This window comes from Rhinolophus ferrumequinum, chromosome 15, assembly GCF_004115265.2.
Source record: "Rhinolophus ferrumequinum isolate MPI-CBG mRhiFer1 chromosome 15, mRhiFer1_v1.p, whole genome shotgun sequence".
Taxonomy (NCBI): domain Eukaryota; kingdom Metazoa; phylum Chordata; class Mammalia; order Chiroptera; family Rhinolophidae; genus Rhinolophus; species Rhinolophus ferrumequinum.
The window spans coordinates 41,254,177-41,276,362 of NC_046298.1; the positions used below are offsets into that span (position 1 = coordinate 41,254,177).

General features: G+C 47.6%; 1 protein-coding gene across 1 annotated transcript; it reads left to right on the forward strand.

Moving 5' to 3' along the window:
• Positions 1-308: 308 nt before the first annotated feature.
• On the forward strand, positions 309-20,886 carry CEACAM19 (CEA cell adhesion molecule 19). Its single transcript, XM_033128293.1, has 7 exons — positions 309-660; positions 1,266-1,634; positions 12,604-12,754; positions 16,494-16,540; positions 17,572-17,654; positions 19,318-19,365; positions 20,124-20,886. Exons 1-7 carry the CDS (start codon positions 606-608, stop codon positions 20,175-20,177), a joined length of 807 nt encoding a protein of 268 aa, XP_032984184.1. The 5' UTR covers positions 309-605; the 3' UTR covers positions 20,178-20,886.
• The last annotated feature ends 1,300 nt before the right edge of the window (positions 20,887-22,186 follow it).

The window sequence follows — 22,186 nt, forward strand, 5'->3', positions numbered from 1 at the left end:
CAGGCGTGCATATATGCATGGAGGGAGGGAGAGAAGGAGGGAGGTGGGGAGGGATGCTTTTGAAAAACTATACTACGGGCTTTGGAATAAGCCAGGCACAAGTCAAATCCCACCTCCCCCTGCTAGTAGACTTGCCTTCCTTCCTTGAGCCTCAGTTTTCTCATCTCTGAACTGGGAACATTTATGCATAGTGGATGTTGGATGAGGTAGTATGTGTTGGGCCAATCTGCAGGGACCCAGGGGAGGTGCAGGGATTGCTCAACCAGAGGCGGCTGTGACTTGTCATAATTACTGCTGTTGCTACTGACAGTCACACTGAGTGGGAAGAAGCGATAAATGGGGGGTCAAGGGAGCGGTGCTGGGAAGCCTCAGGAAGTTCCCCAGTCACCTAGAAAACTGGTTCAACCAGTGTCTGTGCATTCATCACAGTGAACACAGGTGACACCTCCAGAGCCTGTGGAAAAGGGGTGCTGGGGCTCAACCAGCCTCTGCCATGTGTCGGAGACACTCCCAGGATCCTCACTGAGCTGGCCCACTTCAGACAGGCCCTCTGACCCCGTCGGTGTCCAGCAGGTGGACCCTTGACGTCTCCACAGGATACCAAGATGGAGAGTCCCACGGGGACCCAGTGTCACTTCTCAAAGGGCCTCCTGCTCTCAGGTAAGGAGGAAACGTACCCCCAAGGCCAAGGGGAGAAGGAGACTTGGCCCAGGGGTTGATGTTTCCCCTTGGAAGAAGGAAAGGTTATCAAGGAAGATGAAAATATTAGAGTAAGATAAGGGAGGAGGGTAGTGGTGGAATCACAACGCCATCACCATTTGATCTATGAAATTTTCTAGAATGTTAAGCAGATGAGGGCAGGAATTTATTTGTGTTCAGTTCCCTGCTGTGTCCCCAGTGCCTAGAAATCTAGGGAATTTTAGACATATCTTATGTAATTGGTATTGTAACATAAACAATATATAAGCCTGTAAGTATTGGTTGGATGAATGAATTCCGAGAGTCCACGTGTTTAGAGACAGGCCACACAGCAGCTCAGGGCAGAGAAACTTTCTGGTACAAGGGGATGGCAAATCTGTGGCGTCCCTGTGGGTCTGGCTGGGTGTCTACTCCTGAACCCAGGGCAGACATCACTAATCAATCCCAGCACTGTTTCCAATGAGCAACTCAAAATCCTTACCCCCAGATGAGGACTATTGGGAGGAGAATGCTATGGTCCCTGACGAACACGTTTGATCTCCGGCCTCCCCTGTAACTCCCCACAGTCTCAGTCCTGGCCCTCTGGATTCCCCAAGACTCCTGGGCTGACCTCCACATCCAAAAGATTCCAGAACAACCTCAAAAGGACCAGAATCTACTCCTGTCTGTCCAGGGGATCCCAGACACCTTCCAAGACTTCATCTGGTACCTGGGGGAGGAGGCCTATGGTGGCACAAGACTGTTCACCTACATCCCTGAGCTCAAGCGACCCCAGAGAGATGGCAGTGCCATGGAGCAGCGGAACATCGTTGGCTTCCCCAATGGCTCCATGCTGCTGTATCACGCCCAGCCCAAGGACAGCGGCACCTACATTGTAGTGGTTACCATCAACCCTTCCTGGACCATGCGGGGCAAGACTGAGGTCCAGGTGACCGGTGAGTGCTGGGCCCTGGGGGAGGAAGTGGGGAGGCTAACGTACCCTGAGCAGCTACTGTGTGCCAGACCCCGTGCAAACACTACCTCCACTCAGCACATATTGATTGAGCACCTACTGCATACCAGGCCTTAGAAATATCATTTGCTCATGCAATTAACCAGTAAAATATCTATTGAATGCCTCTCTTGTGCCAGACACTGAGTCAGACCCTGCAGAATGCACCACCTCACTTACTCCTCGCATGCATTAATTAATGAAATACTTATTGAGCACCTACTGGATGCCTGGTCCAGAGAAGTAAACTACATCACTCAATCCTCATGTTCATAAGTCAAGTACTTTTGGAGGAATCCTGGAGACAGGGTGGTGGACAACAGCAACAGCTAATGTTCCTTGGGCACTTGTTATGGGACTGTTGTCAACACACTGTACAGCATAGCTTCTCAACCTGGGCACTGTTGACATTTTGAACTGGCTAATTCTTTATAGTAGGGGGCTGTCCTGTGTACTGTGGGATATTTAGCAGTATCCTTGGCCTCTCCGCACTAGATACCAGTAGCACCCTTCCCGTCATGACAAGGAAAAATGTCTCCAGACATTGCCAAATGTCCCCGGAAGGTAAAATCATCCCAGTTGAGAGCCACTGCCCTATAGGAACTCATTTGTATCTTTAAAAAAAAAAAAAACTCCTTGAAATGCTATATGTCAATTATATCTCAGTGAACTAAAGGGGTGGGAATAATAACTTCTCAACCCTCCTAGGCCGACTTGGTCACTCATCATTTATGTCCCCAGGGTTACTTTTGTGACTTTCATATGGTGGTTTAATTTATCAGTTTACATATTGGTCTCCTAGAATAGTCCTTCAAAGTGAGAGAAATAGAACATACTCATTCTTTTATCATCCAACATCTACCACAGTGTGTGGAACATAGTAGGCTCTCAGTTAATGTTTGAATAAATAAACAAATGAAAACAATAAAAAAAATCCATGAGGTAAGTGCCATTATTGTCTCCATTTTACAGATGGAGGCACAGAAATTGGCAGAGCTGGGATTTCATCCCATGAAGTCACAATGACAAGGGTCTGGGAGCTTAACCACTTCCTTTCAAAGCAGAGAAAGAGAAATAATCCCCCTTCCTTCATTCAAACATGGGGTGCTGATAATAAAGCCATAAATAATCAATTAAGATGTCATTTCAGATAGTGACATTAATAATAATAGTGATAACTAACATTATTTAGTGCCTATTACATGCCAGCTTTACATATGATAACTCATTTAATCCTCACAGCAGCCCTGGGAGGTGGGTAATATTATTAGACCCATTTTACAGATGGGAAAACTGAGGTGTGGAGAGGTTATGACTTGCAGTGGAAAAAAAAAAGTGAAACAGGATGATGTGATCTGGAATGGCAGGTCATCAAGGAGGCCTCACTGGAAAAGTGACATTTGAGTAGAGATGGGAAGGAGGGAGAGAGCCCTGAGGATTTCTGGAGGACAGAGTTCCTGGCAGAAGGAACAGCAAGTGCAAATGCCCTGACGCTAGGTTAGTCTAGTAGTGTATTCAAAGCATAGACAGAAGGAAGCCATGGCTGTAAGGTGGTGAGCAAGTTGGGCGTTTAAGGAGGTGAGGTCTGAGAGGCACACAGGGGCCATGCTTGCAGGCTGTGGGGAAACTGAAAAGAAGCTATGAGTGTTTTAAAGAGAGTGATTTAATTCACAGTTTAACTCATCCATGGGGCCCAGTGCGGGTTGAATCTTCATTTTATCCAGGAGGAACCTGAGGTTCGGGTGGTTTAAGTCACCTCCTGAATATCAGGCAGTCAATCATTGAATCAACGTCAGAGCTGGGATTCAAATGCAGGGCTGCCTGAATCAGACATAGAGCTGCCTCTGCAGACACTAAATTGATCATTCACTCACACCTTCAGCAAACATTCCCCAAGTGCCTCCTCCTCAAAGCCTCCTCTGTGTCGGCCTGTACTGGGCAGTGCTGGGGACACAGTGGTGACTGAGTGAGCCCTGGCCTTGCTCTCCCAGGGCTCACAGACACACACATTAAATAATCACACACACACACACACACACACACACACACACACTCAAATCATTATGAACAGAGCAGGTACTGTGAAAGAAAGGCAAGTACAAGGAGTATAAGATTGTGATTAGGAGATTCATTTGGAGTATCAGGGAGGTTGACCTGGAAAGGTGATCCTTCAACAAAGCCTGAGTGATAACTGACAGTGCTAAGTAGAAGGGAAAAGAGCTTTGGGAGGTGTTCAGGCAGAGGGCTCAGCCTGTGCAAAGGGCCTGTGGCTGGAAGTTGTTGGGCTCAGAAACTGAGCTGGCATGACTGAGGCAAGAAAGCAAGGAGGGCATCCTAAGGATGTATTGGAGCCAAGGCTCGGACTGTAAAGACAGACGCTCTCTCTAACTGGCTCAAAGTGGGGAGATTTTGTGAAACCCCAGAGATAGCCCCTGGGATGTCAGCACCAGGAGGCCTGGGTTCACAACTCTCTCCTCGGAGCCTAGAGCAGGGTGGGACACTGTTGAATGAATGAATGTGTGGGGAACCCAGCAGGGTTCTGGCGGGAAATATTTGTCAGGAAGCCAAATGCTCCCCCCTCCTCCAGGGGGCGCCATCTCTGGTGTCAATGTGCTCACGGACTCCATTCTCCTCTCCATGGCCTGGGATTCCCACTAGGACAATAAACAGTGTGTCAGCCAGGCTTCTTTGCGTATTCTGAATCTCCTCTTCCAGAATGCAGGAATAAAAGGAAAGGGAGCTGGAGAGAGAGACAGACGGAAAGGGAATCTGGTTGTCCCAGACTTGCCTGTGATTTGCTTCCCCTTGAGTCAAGGGTCCACCCCTTGTCCAAGGGGGTGGGGACAAGTAAGACAAATAAGATGGGGAGTTGGGGGCCTGGGGATTAGGGCTGGGAAGATGAGCAAGGACTCAATACCTGCCATTTCTAGTAGTTATCATAATATATGTTTATTATCATTTTGTTTACCATTAATCCACTCAATAAATATTTGCAACCATCTCCCATGTAGGGAGCAATTACCACATGCCAGGCACCTCCAAGCTCAGCACTTTGCTGACCTCACCTCATTCCATTCTCACAAGAACCCTGTTGGAAAGGCCCTGGATGATCCCCATTTTACAGAGGGGCAAACTGAGGCCGGGGGAGGGCCCAAGACCATGCCACTGAGAGGAGGGAAGCTGAAAATCCACTTGGGTCCCAGTCTGTGTCCCTGACCCCTCTGCCACCTGGCTTTTTCTCGACCCTGGTGGCTTCCACAAGGATTCAGGGACGCACTGAGGGGTCTCCAAGGAGAGCAGAAAGTAAGGGGGAGAGAATTGCCGTGGCTTCTGGTAAGCTGAGCATAGAGAGCAGGGGCCCAAAAGGGTTCAGCTCGATGGAAAAGGAAGAGCAAAGGAAAAGGAGGTTAAATTAAGGGGAATTAGGGATGGATGGGAGTGTCCTCACCTTAGGATGGGTCTCCTCGGGAGCCAGGACATTTATATTTGAGGGCAGCTGTGGCCCCAAATTCAGCCCCTACATGGTGGGGGATGGAAGTGGCAGGGAGCACTTCCTGTGTCTGAAGTAACTCTCCTCATCATGAGAGCATTTGGCTGTAACAGAAGTCACCCCCACTGGCATGTGCAGAAAGGGGTTTAATAAAGGGCATCGTGTGCTCACGGGACGTCCAGGAGGCTGGGAACTAGGAACAAGGTATAAGTTACTCAGCAGAGCTGCTCCTGCCGGAGTAAGCATTGCCCACACTATCAGCACTGGGCCCAGACCCCAGTGCTCGTGGGGCACTGGAAAGCTGCATTCGTTTATTCATTTATACATTCAAGAAACATCTGTTGAGCGCCTGCTGTGTGCCAGGCACTGAGTTTACAAAAGGAGCGGGACAGGGATCTCTGCCTTTGTGGAGTTTATCGGTTGGTGGGCATGTCAGCCATGTTCTCACCATCAAAGGCCAGGCCTGATGCCTGTGTCTCTGTGTCTCTGGCTTCCCAAGCCTGTCTCACATGGGTACATCTGATTGGGGAGCCTGGCTGAAAGGAGGCTAAGAAAGCAAGTCTCTGGCAGAACTCATGAGGTGGAGGATTCGCAGGCACAGGGCAGCCCGAAAACACAAGAAAGGCCCAGGTACTATGGCTGTCCCCACTTTACAGATGAGGAAACTGAGGCTCAGGGAGGGAAACTCAATTGCCAAGGTCCCACAGCCAGTAAGCAACAGAAACTGGGCTCAAAAGACCAGAGGGGAGTCACAGTCATGTACAGCTTGTGTCTGTTGTCCCGTAAATCCGATCACGGGGAACTGGGGCCTTCAGACAACCCTGCACAGGCTCCTTGAAGCCTTCTGGCCCCTCTGACACCCAAGGCAGTTAATTACAGAGCCCGACTCCCCTTTATGGACCATGTGCAGCGTGCTTCAGACACATTTATCCTCTTCCCAACCATGGTGTGATGAACACCATTATTCGGATGGAGAAACAGAGACACAGAGAGGTTAAGCAACTTGTCCAGGCCACCCAGATAGGGAGCAGGACTTAAACCCAGTCTCGTTGGCTCCAGCGCCTACACTCTTAACTATGACTTTATAGTAGTCCCCACCCCTTATCCACGGTTTCGATTTCTGCAATTTCAGTTACCCGGGGGCAATGGTGGTCTGAAAATACTAAATTCTAGAAAATTCCAGAAATAAACAATTCGTAAATTGTGTGCCATTCCGAGAAGCATGATGAAACCTCCCACCATCCAGCTCCATCCCACCAGGGATATAATCATCCTTTCATCCAGCGTCTCCCCACCCGCTAGTCACTGTCACAGCTATCAGATTGACTGTCGACGTACCACAGTGCATGTGTTCAAGTGACACTTATTTTACTTAATAGCGGCGCCAAAGCACAAGAGCAGTGATGCTGGCAATTCAGACATGGCAAAGAGAAGCCATGCAGTGCTTCCTTTAAGTTAAAAGGTGAGTACAGTGCAATAAGAGATTTTGAGACAGACCAGATTCACATAACTTTTATTACAGTATATTGTTATAATTGCTCTATTTTATGCATATTATTGTTGTTAATTGCTTATTGTACCTAATTTATAAAGTAAACTTTATCATAGGTATGTATGTATAGGAAAAAAACATAGTAAGTATAGAGTTCAGTACTATCCACAGCTTCAGGCATCCACTGCGGGTCTTGGAACATATTCCCTGCAGATAAAAGGAAGATTCCTGCATTCTGCCTCATCATTAACAACCATCATCAAAGACTAACTATATGCTGTCGAAGGTTTACTAGTCACCAGCAATTCGACCTTTAGTCAAATGACAGAACCTCTCAGAGCCTCCATTTCCATGTCTGCAAAGTAGGGGCAATCACAGAACCTCCCACCACAGGATGGTTATACGGACTGGCTTGGCAAATCCACATGATGCTGCTGCTTTTGAAGCTGTGGAAATCAACAAAGACCAACCAAATGAGAAAAGCAAAGGCTATTTATTCAGAACTTGCTATATATAGCAAGAGAATCAGCCACTATCACTTGCAGACTCAAAGGCAAGCAGAGGGGTAGGAAAGCCTCCTAGTGGAATAAATAGGGAACGCTTCCCGGGTGCCCTGATTGGAGGCTGTTGACATACAAATAGGGAAACTCACCAGAAGCGGGGCATCCTACGTGACTGGGTAGGATACATATTTGGCTCGCTCCGGTTGTTCTTAACTTAGAAGCGGGGACCAAATTAGGAAAGCTATCAGTTATTAACCAAGTTCCAGCCAGTTGGGGCTGATTGTTACCGAAGTTATTGTCTAGCTTCCTGGAGAGTCACTATAGAGTGCGAGCTGGCTTCCTGCAAGTCTGACTTAAAGCAGGCTGACTTCCTGGGCTGTTTATGAGAGGACTGGTGTCCTAGGCAGGTTTCTGCAGGCTGTGGGTCACAATTTTGCTTTTATGGATGGTATGGCCATTGTCCATTTGTATAATGGCCTCTCAAAACACTTTTCAGATGTGATTATATCCAGTCTAATATGAGCATGGATAAATTTGGTCCACAGAAGAAGCCCCAGATGATACTTTGTTAGTAAAACTGACTATGGATGGTCTCAGAGACCAGTGAAGAGAAAAACCAAAAAGTTTCCAGTCCTGGAAGAGGAAACAGGTGAAGTCCAGTCCTCGTTACTTATTGCTGCAGAACAGACTCTGTGCTGTAAAACAACAACCATTTTATTATGTTCACGATTTCTGGGATCAGGAATTCAGACAGGGCACAGAAGGGGTGGCTTGTCAGCTTTGCGATGTCTGGGGCCTCCGATGAGAAGACTCAAGTGGCTAAGTTTGGCTCAAATGCCTGGAATCATCCAGAGGTGTCTTCACTCACATGTCTGGAGGTTTGTCCTGGCTGTGAGCTGGGACCTCAGCTGGCTCTGTTGACAGGGGCATCATCACAGTGGCCTCTCCGATGTGATTGGGTTTCCTCACAACATGGCAGCTGGGTTCTGAGGGACAGCACGTGGAGAGTGAATATTCCAAAAGACCGAGGCCGAAACTGGACAGCTTCTTCTGACCTAGCCTTGGAAATCACAGTGTCACCTACACTGCATTTTTTTAATTATTATTATTATTTCAAGGGAGTCGCTAAGGTTGGCCAGATTCAAGGGAAGGGGGTTAGACCCTTCTGCTGGATAGCAGAATAGCAAGGTTGTATCCGGAAGAGCATACTGTTGCAATCAACTTTGGAAAATACAATGATTCGCAGGCTCCTTCTTTACAAGCTCACAGTCTATAATAATGAGCAGATAATACAACAAGTTATAAAAAGAGGACACTTAGTCCTGTGAATCAGGCAGAGTTCTTGCTGCAATGACAGAAACTGCTTCTGGCTAATATAAGCAGAAAAGGAATGGATTAAAGGATCTGGAGCAGCTCAAAGACTCTCCAGGACATAGGGAACTAGACTTGGGAAGTGTTGTGTATTCAATCAGGATCCTTCAAAAAGGTATGTTGAGTTTTAACTCCCAGTTCCTCAGAATGGGACATTATTAGGAAATCACATCATTTTTTTTTTTTTTGTAGATTTTATTGGGGAAGGGGAACAGGACTTTATTGGGGAACAGTGTGTACTTCCAGGCTTTTTTTTCCAAGTCAAGTTGTTGTCTTTCAATCTTAGTTGTGAAGGGTGCCATTCAGCTTCGAGTTGTTGTCCTTTCAGTCCTAATTGTGGAGGGCGCAGCTCAGCTCCAGGTCCAGTTGCCGTTTTCTAGTTGCAGGGGGCACAGCCCACCATCCCCTGCAGGAATAGAACCGGCAACCTTGTGGTTGAGAGGACGCGCTCCAACCAACTGAGTCATCCGAGAGCTCAGCAGCAGTTCAGCTCAAGGTGCCGTGTTCAATCTTAGTTGCAGGGGGCGCTGCCCACCATCCCTTGTGGGACTCGGACTCGAGGAATTGAACTGGCAACCTTGTGGTTGAGAGCCCACTGGCCCACGTGGGAATCAAACCGGCAGCCTTTCGAGTGAGGAGCATGGAGCTCTAACCACCTGAGCCACTGGGCGGCCCCGGAAATCACATCTTTACAGAAGTAATCAAATTAAAGTGAGGTCACTAAGGTGGGCCCTAATCCAATATGACTGGTGTCCTTATAAAATGGGGAAATTTGTACACAGTATGTGAACTTGCTCAGGGTTTCAATGTCTGAAACAATGTTGCCATTTTGTTTGGTCAACACAGGGCTTTAAGGCATGTTTAAATGAGTTGTCCATGCATGAGGCTGGAAATAGTCTTTATTTTGTGCAGACTTCTGCCCAACTAAAGCTCAGGGTTCTCTTTCCAAGGAACAGGGAGGCATGGATAATGCTTTTATGGTAGCAAAATGATTCCAGTGTTCACAGGCCTCAAAACTCCACAACTTCCAGAACAAGGGATGTCCTTTTCCCTAATTCTGAACTCTGGCCCTTCACTTCCCCAAGATGGACCAACCTGAACCAATCACTGCCAAGGGAATGCAGAGTTCTGATTGGCTTATGTCTGGATTGCTGTCTATCCTGATCCAATCACTGTGGCAAGGGGTGGGACCATACTGATTAGAACATGCTAATGAGAGTCCCATCCAGAGCTGGGGGTGGGATCAATCCCTCTGAAATCCTGGGGGCCTCACAATGGTGGTGTGGTGGAAGGTGCTAAGGAGACACCCACATTTTCACTCTACCAACATTAATCAACTGATTACATAATTAAGTAAGCTATGAAGGAAAAGTGTATCAGGAGTCACCTTGGTCTGGGGTTATCAGAGAAGGCTTCCAGGAGGAGCTGGGAACAGAAAAATGAGCAGGAGTTATAGCATGTGGGGAAGAACCTGCTGGGCAGAGGGAACAGCATGGGCAAAGACTGAGCAGCCCAGAGAGTGAGGAATGGAGTTGTGGGTCATAAGGGTGGGTGGGTGGATAGGGCAGCAGGGGCCACAGCAAGCAGATCCTGGGAAAGGGGGCTCTGGATGTTTGTTGTAAGAAGACTGGGCAATTGGGGGAGGGTGTGGACATGGACAGAGACTCAGAGCCTGGCCTTGCACCACCTCCTGAGCCACTCATAGAAGCCATTGAATTTCTACTTGCAATTGTAGGAATTCAATAAAGTAGAAGGTGCAAAAGTTGCTAGCACAGTGTCTAGAAGAGGGGCAGCCTTCTATCCTTTACCTAAATGCAACCCCCTGGGCCTTGGTTTACACATCTGCAAAATGGGCCTAACTTAGCCACCTCCCTGGACCATGGGGACACCTATGCCCAAACACCAGACAAGCCTGGACACAGGCTATCCCGTTCCTCACAGTGACAAGATTAAATTTTAAAATGGGTTTTGGACCATTTGAACAGATAAACTTTTAGGGAGATGGATGAAATAGGCAAATATTTATTAATTTGATTACATACAAAAGTCTGACAATTAAGTTCGTGAACTTGTTGCAATGATAAACATTTTTGATATCAGAGGGATTATTCATTATGAATATGCACCAACTGGACAAACAGTTAACCAAGTTTACTATTTGGAAGTGCTGAAAAGGCTCCATGAAAAAGTTAGAAGAGCTGAACTTCTCTCCAACAATTCATGGCTCTTGCATCACGACAATGCACCAGCTCAGAAGGCACTGTCTGTTTGGGAGTTTTCAGCCAGTAAACAAATAACTATATTGAAACACCCTCCCTACTCACCTGATCTGGCCTCCAATCACTTCTTTCTTTACCAGAAGATAAAGGAAATATTGAAAGGAAGACATTTTGATGACATTCAGGACATCAAGGGCAATCCAATAACAACTCTGATGACCATTCCAGAAAAAGAGTTCCAAAGTTGCTTTGAAGGGTGGACTAGGCACTGGCATTGGTGCAGCGCTTCCCAAGGAGAGTACTTCGAAAGTGACCACAGTGATATTCAGTGATGAGGTATGTGGCACTTTTTCTAGGATGAGTTCGCGAACTTAATTGTCAGACTCTTGTGTGCGTATGTGTATACACACACACACATACAGAGGGTGCCAAAAATAATGTATACACATTTTAAGAAAGGAAAAACTATTAAAATTGTAATACTCAATATATACTGATAACAAAGATGAATGCAAGTCACATTTAACTTCTGCAATTACCAGAGGTACTCAAAGTGGTTACCATCAGCATAATTTTAATACAGTTTTTTCCTTTCTTAAAATGTGTATACATTTTTTGGTTCTCTCTCTCCCTCCCATATATATATATGTATATATATATATACACACATACACACACACACACACACACACACACACACTCACATATATATATATATTCTAGTCCGTTTGAAAATAACAATTTTCACTCACTCAGAGCCTGAAATAGTTTATTCCTACCCTCCACGGGTTCTCAGGACCCAGGCACCTCTTTCAGAAGCCACACAGAGTGGTCATTAGGAGTTCAAGTAGCCTGGTCTGGGTGTGATCCCAGCACTGCATTGACCATGAGCTCTCGGGAAGGTCAGTTTTCTTCTCTATGCCTTAGTTTCCTCATCTGTAAAATGGCACAGAATTTACTTTGTTGGATAATTGAGAACATTTTTTTGTGTGTGTGTGTGTGTGTGTAAACTGTTTCAATCTTCACAACAACCCAAGAAGTTGATATTCTTATTGTCCTCATTTCACAGCTGGGAAAACTGATGCACAGAGAGGTTGAGTAATCTGCCTAAGGTCACACAGCCAGGAGGCAGCAGGGACTTGAACCTCAGTATTCTGACCTCTGAGTCTATGAACTTAGCTGCCAAGAATGGCTGGGACATAACAGGTGTCCAACTTGAGGTTAAAGGTTGAAGGTCCTCGTGGTGGGGGCCAAAAGTCAGGTAGGCTTTGTCCCAAATATAGCATCTCGAGAATGAGAACCCTGTTAGTCGAGTCCCCCATGTCCTATTTTTGTCCTACATAACCTTCAGGTATGGCTGGATCCAGGGACTCAATTTTGTCAAGAAACTCCTCCATACACCTCTCAGCTGTGCTTTCCTCCATGGTAGCTTCACTCTCAGGCAGGTTCTCCCTTTGTGCTGTGACAAGATAGCTTCCCGATCAGAACCTCATCCTTTCACTAGAAGGGTGGAGGTGTCATCAACTGAGGCAAGAAGAAGCAGGTAGGTGGGGTGGGGGTGGGGAGCATGTCAGGAGGTAGGTTTTGCGTGGTAGGAAACCCTAGGGAAGCAGAGATTTTGCGGTGGGAGAGCCGAGGAGTTGCATCTGGGACACGTTGGGTTTTATGTGCTGTGGAATCAATCAGACGGTTGGATACTCAGCTCTGAAAAGCAAGAGAAAGCTCTGGGCTGGGAAAACACAATGGTACATCAGTGTTCTGTGGATAGTCACTGATGCAGTGGGGGCAGTGGGAGACCTTTCTGACACACCGCCCTCTCTCTCTCTCGTAATCCTCAGAAAAGCACACGAAGCTGCCCGTTACACACCTGCCCACGAGCACTGGGATTGTGGCTATCGTCATCGTCGGATCTGTTGCCGCTGTGTCCCTCTTCATCGGCAGCATTGCCTATCTCCTGGTGACAAGAGGCTGCAAGGGCCGGAGCCACAGGTACAGGAGCCCCAGGCCTCTCGCTGCTTCCCTTCTGTCTTCCTTCCTTTCTACCATTCTCAATCAATCCCATCGATTGATTCTTCTCTGAGTCACATCACCCGAGTCATACACAATCTCATCAATTCTTGGAACACCTGGAGTGAAAAAGAATCTTTCTATCCTGTATTAGACAGAATTCTGCATTGCAAGGGACAGAAACCAGACCCTTGAATTGCCTTACAAAGAATTAGAAAGTTGGTTGTTGTTTTTTGTCCTACGTGACCATCAGGTGTGGCTGGATCCGGAGACTCAATTTTGTCAAGAAACTCCTCCATACACCTCTCAGCTCTGCTTTCCTCCATGGTAGCTTCACTCTCAGGCAGGTTCTCCCCTTGTGGTGTGACAAGATAGCTCCCAGCGACTCCAGGCTTATATCCCACTGGTTCAGCCACCACAGAGGAAAGACTGCACCTTGTTCCTGACAGTGCCAACAAACGCCCCAGGCCTGCCTTAAATCACATGTCCTTTCATGGACCAGTCACTGTGGCCAGGTGTTCAAATGCTCTACTCGGCCAAACGTGTGCTATTTGTGCAGCCCTGGAGCTGGAAATAGAACTGGCTCCACATGGCCAAATGGTTTGAGAGTGGGATGGGTTTCCCCAAAGGAAACCAGATACTATTGCCGAAGAAGTAGAGTGGATGGAGGGCAGTCAAAGTCACCATGCTACCACTGCATGGGGGCAGAGAGAGGTTGGGGCCTGTTTCCCAGGAGACAGTCTGTTCATGAAAAATTCCTTCCTCATGAGATCAGCTCTTCAGAATTTTCTCTCCTGAGCTGTTTCTGAGCTGGTTGCAGATAAGATGTCTAATTTTTCTGTCTCTCCATAATCACCAGAAAGTGAAGGCAGCAATCTTCTCTCCTTCCTCAACTCTTCCTTAGGTGTTGTGGTTTCTTGACCTTCATCCTCCTATTCATCCTTCTCCTGATAAATTCTAACTTAGGCGTGGCAAACAGCTGTAAAAAATACTATACACGGAGCCACTTTAAAATGGAACTAGAAACTGCCAATCCAAAGGAACTGCCTTACAACTCTTATGCCTCAAACCTTTGGAATGTTAACACAGGGCAAGATAACCTTTGGACTGGAAGTAAAGCAACATTGTACCCCAAAGCACAGTTTGCAAAAACAACAAGAAAGCAGATACGATGACTACTGGACTGAAACTTAAAAACATTCCTTAGAATTAACGTACCTTGTTAGCTTATCTGCACCCATAGAAATGCCTTTGTCAGGCAGGGTCTCTAGTCCCGCTCCCTGCACAAGAATGCAGGACATGGTGAGGCCAAAAAGGAACACCCACGGAGTCATGGATAGGGGAGTCGTACCACTATACTCTCGCTGGCGGCTGGGTTGGAGACACAGGAAACAGGAGCTACATGATCCGCAACCTGCCCTCCGCTTCTCTGCCAACCAACCTCACTTGCTAACTGCAACCCGAGCTTGCTAGCTTAGCCACGGCAGTTATAACAGTGGCTAATGGCTAACTGGTAACAGCTGATGGCCAACTAGTCACAGCTGATGGCCATCTCCCACCCGAGCCAGCACCTTTCCACATGAGGCCGAGAGCCTGGAAACTGCTCTCTGGGGCTCTGTCCCCACAGCCTCCCTTCTGTTGATGTAATTGTTCCCCTTCCCTCTCTCGTAAATACCCCTTGGCTTTGTCTCCTAATCAGAACACTATTTGGGTTTCTGCCTGAATCAGTGTTTCCTGACTAGCTGCAGTGGAAAAGGGGTTGGCATCTTAGGGGGCATCTAAGTTCAGTGGGAGAAAACGCTGTGATTGATTAATAATGTCTGCCATGGTAGTGGAGACTAGACTCCTTAGCTCACAGGCAGAACAGAAACAGGTGATCGGGCAGATTTGGCCCTCGGGCCATAGTTTGCCTTGTCTCTAGACAAAAACTAAGGCTTAGAGATATGAACTCATTTGCCAAATGGCAAATGAACTGGCCTGTGAGTAGCAATATGTTCCCAGGTAGGAATCCAGGCCTGAGTGACTTGTAAGCTCCCGAGCCAGAACTAGACTCCCTGTCTCCTCACCCTGGGACCAGCTTTTTTCCCACAATAACCAGTGATTCTCAAAGAATTGTCAAGATTCTCAGAGCACAGGCAGAGCTGGAGGCCACTTAACATGGCATTCTAGGCCATGGCGTTTAAAAAAACAAAATGGAAATATTTAAATACTTGGAAGTATTTAGCCGTGAAGGCCATGATATCTGCAACTTACCCTCAAATGGTTCAGGAAAAAAAAAAATCATGCACCCAGGAAAGAAAGAGGGAGAGAGGACAGATGCTAAAGCAAAAGAAGAGAACCTACTAGGCCAATCTGAGCAAAAACTATACAGATGTTCTTTGTACCATTTTTGCAACTTTTCTCTAAGTTTGAAATTTTTGCATATAAAAAAGTTTTTTAATGGTTCACTATTTTTAAAAGCTTTGAAACACGTGGTGAAAAACAATCCTCTTTGCGTTGTTCTGCTTGTGGCAAATGAATGTCTCAATTAGGTTCTAGCCAGCCTTTAACACTTATCTAATACTTGATAGCATTTACCAAGAGAAAATCTGCAACCATATCGAGCTACAGATTTAAATTATGGTTTGGCTTTCCTTTATTTTCCTAGTTCTTTACTACTTATGTCTAATTGGACAGAGTTTTCTTTTCATTTATAATGTAAACTCCTCACTGATCTCCCGGCTTCCACTCGTGCCCCCATAGTCTGTTCCCCATTCGGCAGCCAGAGAGATCCTGTTAAAATCAGTCAGCTTGGCTCCCCCAGAGTCAAGGTCACAGCCCTCACCATGGACACAAGACCCAGCTCAATCTTCTACCCCACCCCCACCTCCCTGACCTCACCACTTCCCACTCTGCCCCTCGCAGTCTCTGCCCCAGACACACTTGCTGTTCCTTTGCCATTCCTGCTCCTGCCTCAGGGCCTTTGCACAGATTGTTTCCTCTGCCTGGAATTCTCTTCCCATGATTTCTGTACAGCTGGTCCCCTTGGCTGTTTCAGGCCTTTGCTCAAATGTCACCTTTTCAGTGAGCTTCCCCAGACCATCCTACTTGAAACTGCACACACACCCCTTTCATCCGCTGTCCCTTTCAATCTTCATTTTCCTTCTTAATACGTTTCATTCCCTGATATTTACTGTCAATTGTTTATTTGAAATCTCTCTCTCTCTCTCTCTGTCTCAGTACCTCCCACTACTGAAGTCCACTCCAGGAGGCCAGGGCTTTTTGTCAGTCTTGCTCCCAGCTATGTTCCCCGCGCCTTAATCAGTGCCTAGATCATGGTTGATGTTCTGTAAATATTTATTTAGTGGATTAACAAATTTTATGTAGTGATGTCAAGTGTACTTTTTAAATAAGCGTATTCAAATGAGCCAGTTGAAAGAGACATAGTATGGAAATCATAAAACAGGTAGATGGAGCAGATCATTTAAATGATCTGTATAAATGGTGACGTTAGAGAAACATTGCTCGTTGGCGTAGGTGGAGGCTGAGGAGACTGAAGAAGGGCTGTGTGGCTGGGGATTATGGGAGAAGAGGTGGGGATGGGGACAGGTCTCGCCATGGCTCAGTCTGAAGTAGGAACCATCCTTCTCTCTGGAGCCCAGGGGGCTTTCCAGCTTTTCTGGGGCTCATCCCATCTGAGCGTCTTATGGTGCTAATGTTGGTTCTTTCCATGTGCCCCCAGGATGGAAACCACAGGAAAACCAGAGCTGAGCCCCAGTCATAACTCTGGTAAGCCACAGGCCGCATCTTGCTACCCAGCCCTCCTCGCGGCTCCCTTCTCTTTGCCCCCCAGCCACAAACCCCTTGGCTCTTTCCTGTTTGGTGCCTCCCAATCGCTTGCCCCACCCAGATGTCTCCAGGGCTCCCCAGACTCAGTGCACAGATTCTGAACTCATCAATGTTTACCCCAAACCTGCCTTTTCTCCTCTTCTCACTGGCTGGCACTCCTGTCCCCAGTCACCCTATACTCACCCAGCCACCAACAGGTCACGACCCACCTCAAGCTCCATCTCCCAGATCTCCACACCCAGCTCCTCTCTGGTCTCCCAGCCTCCAGGCCAGCCTCCACCCCATCCCTCGGCAAGGGACTTCTAAAACTCCGACCCTGTCTCCCTGCTCAAAGACGCTCCATGGCTCCCCAGTGCCCTTAGGACAAAGTTCAGCCTCCTTAACATGGCTCTCAAGGCCTCCCATAAACTGGTCCCCACTGTTTTATCCAGATTCATCTCTCATATGTAATATTCCCACCCTCAAAACAAAACAAACAAAATAGATAGATGATGGATGATAGATAGATAGATAGATAGATAGATAGATAGATAGACAGATGATAGATAAGTAGATAGATAGATAGACAGATAGATAGATCCAGACAGACCAGACATATAGTTCCCAAAACATGGCAGGCTCTCTCATCACCAGGCCTCTGCACACACCCTCTCCTGCTTCTACATAGCTCTCACTTCTCCTTAGTCTCAGATGTCTCCTCCTCCAGGAAGTCCTCTGGGCTCCCCCACTCCAGCCCTGCCCACTCTGTGTCATCCCTGTTTAGGGACAGGTCTGTCTCCCCCACTGGCCTGTGAACCCCAGCAGGACAGGGCCGGGGCTGTCTCAGTTACCCTTGTGTCCCCAGCACAGAGCTGGGCAAGAAGAGGGATTTGCACAAATGTTAGTTGAATGAATAAAGGAATGTCGACAGCAGCCAGAGTGGGCCTGTGGGCCACCTGTCAGCTGATTCCTCCCCTTGTCCTCTGTATCAGGTGACAAAAACGTCTATGAAGTGATGCCATCTCCAGTCCTCCTGGTGTGCCCCCTCAACACAGCATCCATGGACACCCCCACGGTGAGGCCCCCCCGCTGCTCCTCTCCCCTAAAGCCCACACTAACCAGGTGCCACCCCTCCGAGTTGGCTGTGGTGCCCTGGGGTGCCTTGTCACACAGTTTGGGAACTGCATCCCTCTCTCTAGGATCCCCGGTTATTTAAAAACCAGAAGGAAAAGAGACTGGAAGGAAACAGCACAGCATAAAGAGCATTTGTCTCTGGGTGTGGAGGCTTGGGGGTGGGCTTTATTTTCTCTCCTGTCTATATTTTCTACACTGAGCACATACAGGTAACCCCCGTATAACACGGTTGTTAGTTTCCTTAAAAATGCCGTGTTATGCGAATCCGTGTTATACAAAACAAAGACCTAGTACAAAAAAGGGGGTTAGATTCCAAAAATCAAAAAAAAAAACATACTATTGGGTGGACGGGTGGCTCAGTTGGTTAGAGCTCGAGCTCTGGGCAACGGGGCTGCCGGTTCGATTCCCACATGGGTCAGCGAGCTGCACCCTCCGCAACTAGAATGAAGTCAATGAGCTGCCGCTCAGCTCCCGGGTGGCCAGATGGCCAGTTGGTTGAAGGTCATCCTCTCAACCACAAGGTTGCCGGTTCAACTCCCGCAAGGGATGGTGGGCTGTGCCCCCTCCAACTAACAACGGCAACTGGACCTGGAGCTGAGCTGCGCCCTCCACAACTAAGACTGAAAGGACAACAATTTGATTTGGAAAAAATCCCGGAAGTACACACTGTTCCCCAATAAAGTCCTGTTCCCCTTCCCCAATAAAAAAAAAAAAAGAATGAAAACAATCGATTTACCCTATTATGGCCTGATTGCCAAGATAATGCTGATTTCTGAAAAAGCAAGATTCAGAAAACAAAACAAAACATCCTATTGTAGTTTTATAATTAAGGGAAATACCTTTTTTAAAGTAATGTTCACCAAAAGGATAACATATTAATATGTATTAAATAGTGTTTTCTTCGTCATCACTACTAAGCACCATGAACCGAGGGCGTTTTCTTTTTGACAAGATGTCTTCATCCTCTGAACTTAATACTCCACGAACAAAATGGATTTAAAATTCTAATAAATTTTAAAATTCTGCAGTCAAATCTGGTACGACATCCATGCTTGAATGAAAAATTTCAAGTGAGATATCTTTTGTTGTTAAAAGCTCTTATTACAATCCATATTGTTCAGGGATTTCCCTAATTTCCAATGAGATATTTTTTGCTCTTAAAAGCTCTTATTATGCTCCCTGTTGTTCGGGGATTTCTTTAATTCTCAAACCGTGTTAGAGTGAAACCATGTTATAAAAGTTCTGTGTTATTCGGGGGTTACCTGTATTCCTTTTATACTCAGGTGGGAAGAATTGAAATAAGAATTAAATAAGAAGAGAAACTTAAGAAGCTAAAACTAAAAACTTAGAACCACAGGGGAGGCTGAGCGTTAATGGGGTGATTGTCAGGCCACTGAAGGCGCCTCCCATGAAGCGGTGCCCTTGCGTCCATTTCTCAGAGGAGAACATTGAGGTGCAGGCAGGTTGTACCCTTTACCTAGGGCCTCATAATCAGGGAGGGGCGATGGGGATTTGGAATCAGGTCTGTCCTAACATCAAAGGTCAAATGTTGGGGGCGTGTTGGAGTGCCAGGGCCCTGCTTCACCTGTGTTCTTCCCTTGCAGGCCCCACCCCCACCCCCGCAGAGGGAGCCAGAGAATCACCACTACCAGGTGTGGAGCTGGGAGGTGGGAGGGGTGGTGAGGACTCCATGGAGCCTGGGAGAGGAGGGGGTCACGACCAGTGGGAGGGGGCTGTCCTCATCACCAACTCTTCTCTCTGGTCTGTAGCTCCTGGGGAAGCATGTTACAGCTGAGAGACCCTGGGCAAGTCCTTTCCCCTGCTGGGGTTGCCGTTTCCTCCTTGGTAAAGGGATCCAAGGCCTTGAATTTGCACAGGAGGGAATGAAGCCCAGAAAGGGGAAGGGCCTTGTCCAGGGTCACAATTCGAGTCAGGACCCACTCCTGGGCCTGGGTCTCAGCCCCTCTCTATCTTCTCCTGTCTGTCCCTGGGTCTCTGTCTTCCTCTCAGTGACCCTGGCTGTCTGTCTACATATCTCTGTGTATGTCTCTCTACTCTGTCCCCCCTCTCTTTTCTCTCCCTCTCTCTCTCTCCTTTTATCTTTCCCTCCTTAACTCTGGGTCTCTTTCTATCTCCTTGTTCCTCTATCTCCTTCTCATCCTCTCTCCTTTTCTATGTTTCTGTCTCTCCCATTTCTTCGTCTCTGTCTCTCTATGTCTGCCCCCTTTTCTGGCTCTTCCGGTACCTCCATGTCTCTGTCTCTGTCTCTTTCCATCTCGGTCTTCCATTCTGTGTGTGTGTGTTTTTCCCTGTGTCTCTCAGTCTCTACCTGGTTCCTCTGTCTCCCCCTCACCCTGACTCTCACCTCCCCCCAGTAACAATCCCTCTCTCTCTTTCCCCTCCCTGCCAGGAGCTGCTGAACCCTGACCCTGACCCTTATTGCCAGCTGGTGCCAACCCCCTGAAAGGGTCCCTGGCCAAGCCAGCGGGGAGAGGGAAAGCCTCAGCCCTCCCCTGGGGTCCTCACATCCACAGAAAAGCCACACCAGAGACCCAGCAGGACCAGGCCATCGGAGATGTGGGACTGATGAGGTGAATTCTGCTCAAGACACAGCATGGCATCAGGCAGGTGTCCTAAGTGGGAGACAGGAGGCCGTGGCAGGCCCAGCTCCTCACGTACCCTCTGAGTGTACCACCCACCTTTAATCTGGTCCTTCCAGCAACCTGACCTGACCCATGTGCCTGGGAAAAATAGGTTCTTGCCTCCCCACCCCTCCATCAAGATATTTGGGGGTGAGGAAGGTGTCCTCAGGCCTGCCTCCAGCCAGACCTCACAGGTGCCCACTTGGCTGAGCTCCCGACTGACTATTGATTGGCCCATAATATGCTCCACCACTGCTGCCCTCAGAGCCCCTTCCCCCGGGACAAGGCAGCCCTCCAACCCACATGCCCCAGAGGACAAGGCATGTGGCAGGGAGGGCTGGCTTCACAGGCCTCTGGCCCCAGAGGACAGTTCTGGTCAGTAACCAGGGCTGCTGGACCCCTTCCTTGCTCAGGCAGATCCAGCACCTCTCAAAATTCAGTTTTTCAGCAAACCAAACAGAAACAGTCTCAGAGATACAGAGAAAAAACTGAGGGTTGCTAGATGGGAGAGGGGTGGGGATGATGGAGAAGGTGAGGGGATTAGAAAGCACAGATTGGTAGCCACGATATTGCCACAGGGATACGAAACACAGTTTGGGGAATGTAATCGATAATGTAAAGATTTTGTAGGGTGTCCGATGGGCACTTGTCTTATTATGGAGACCACTTCAGGGACGGTGTAGATGCCTGACCACTGCACTGTACACCTGAAGCTGAAGCTGGGTAATATTGAATGTCAACTATAATTTAGTATTTTATATATATAGTCATGGGATGTGGAGTACAGCATAGGGAATAGAGTCAATGGAAATGTAACAGCTATATACAACATTGGAGGGGTAGTAGATTGAGGGGGGTTATCATTTTGTGAGGGGTTTTGTATACCTGAAACTAATAAAAAAAATTCAGTGTCTCAGAACCTGTGGCCAACTTCTGCCTGTTGCCCCCACCCTGACTCTACCAAGTCCCTCAGAGCAAGGCTCCCTCCTCTACCCCCACCACACGCCCAGTCCCAAAAGGGGGTCCAGTCTGGCCCTTAATTTATTCATTCATTTAGCAATAAATAGAATGTGTGCCATGGGCAGTTCTAGATCCTGTAGCTTTAGCAGGGAACAAAGCAGGCAAAAACTCTTGCTCTCCTAGAGGGACACTCTGGCAGGGTAGGGAGTCAGGAAACAAAATAAATAAATATGTCATCATGGGGTGTTGGATGGTGATAAGTGCATTGGGGGAAATATAGAGAGAACTGGTGTTGGGAAGAATTTCACTGAGAAGGTGACAATGAGAAAAGACCTGAAGGAAGGAAGGGAGGAAGCCATGGAGGGATCTAGAGGGAGAGCATTCACCACAGACGGAATGGCAAGTGCAAAGGTCCTGAGGTAGCAGTGTGTTCGAGGAGCAGCAAGAAGGGTAGGGTGGTGGGAGAAGAAGAGTGGGGGACAGAGTGGGAGGTGAAGTCAAGGAGATGGGGAGCGGGGAGCGAGCAGGGCCACGTAAGACACTGCAAAGACTGTGACTTTTGGCTCCTCAAAGATATCTATGTCCTAATCCCCTATGAATATTACCTTATTTAGCAAAAGGGACTTTGCTTTATCTTAAGTTAATGATCCTGAGATGGAGACATTATCCTGAATTACCCTGGTGGGCCCTAAATGTTATCACAAGGGTCTTTATAAAAGGGTCACAGGAGGAGTGACAGTCAGAGAAGGAGCTGTGACAACAAAGGAAGCAGAAATTGGAGTGACACACTTCGAAGATGGAGGGAGAGGCCGAAAGCCAAGGCAGCACGGAGTCAGAGTGTCTTGATGTGAGAAAGATTCCACTGGCCCTT

Coding starts and splice junctions, on each gene's coding strand:
- CEACAM19 (XM_033128293.1), top strand. CDS start 606: ATGGAGAGTCCCACGGGGACCCAGTGTCACTTCTCAAAGGGCCTCCTG. Junction 661..1,265: donor AAAGGGCCTCCTGCTCTCAG/GTAAGGAGGAAA, acceptor AACTCCCCACAG/TCTCAGTCCTGGCCCTCTGG. Junction 17,655..19,317: donor CATCCATGGACACCCCCACG/GTGAGGCCCCCC, acceptor CTTCCCTTGCAG/GCCCCACCCCCACCCCCGCA.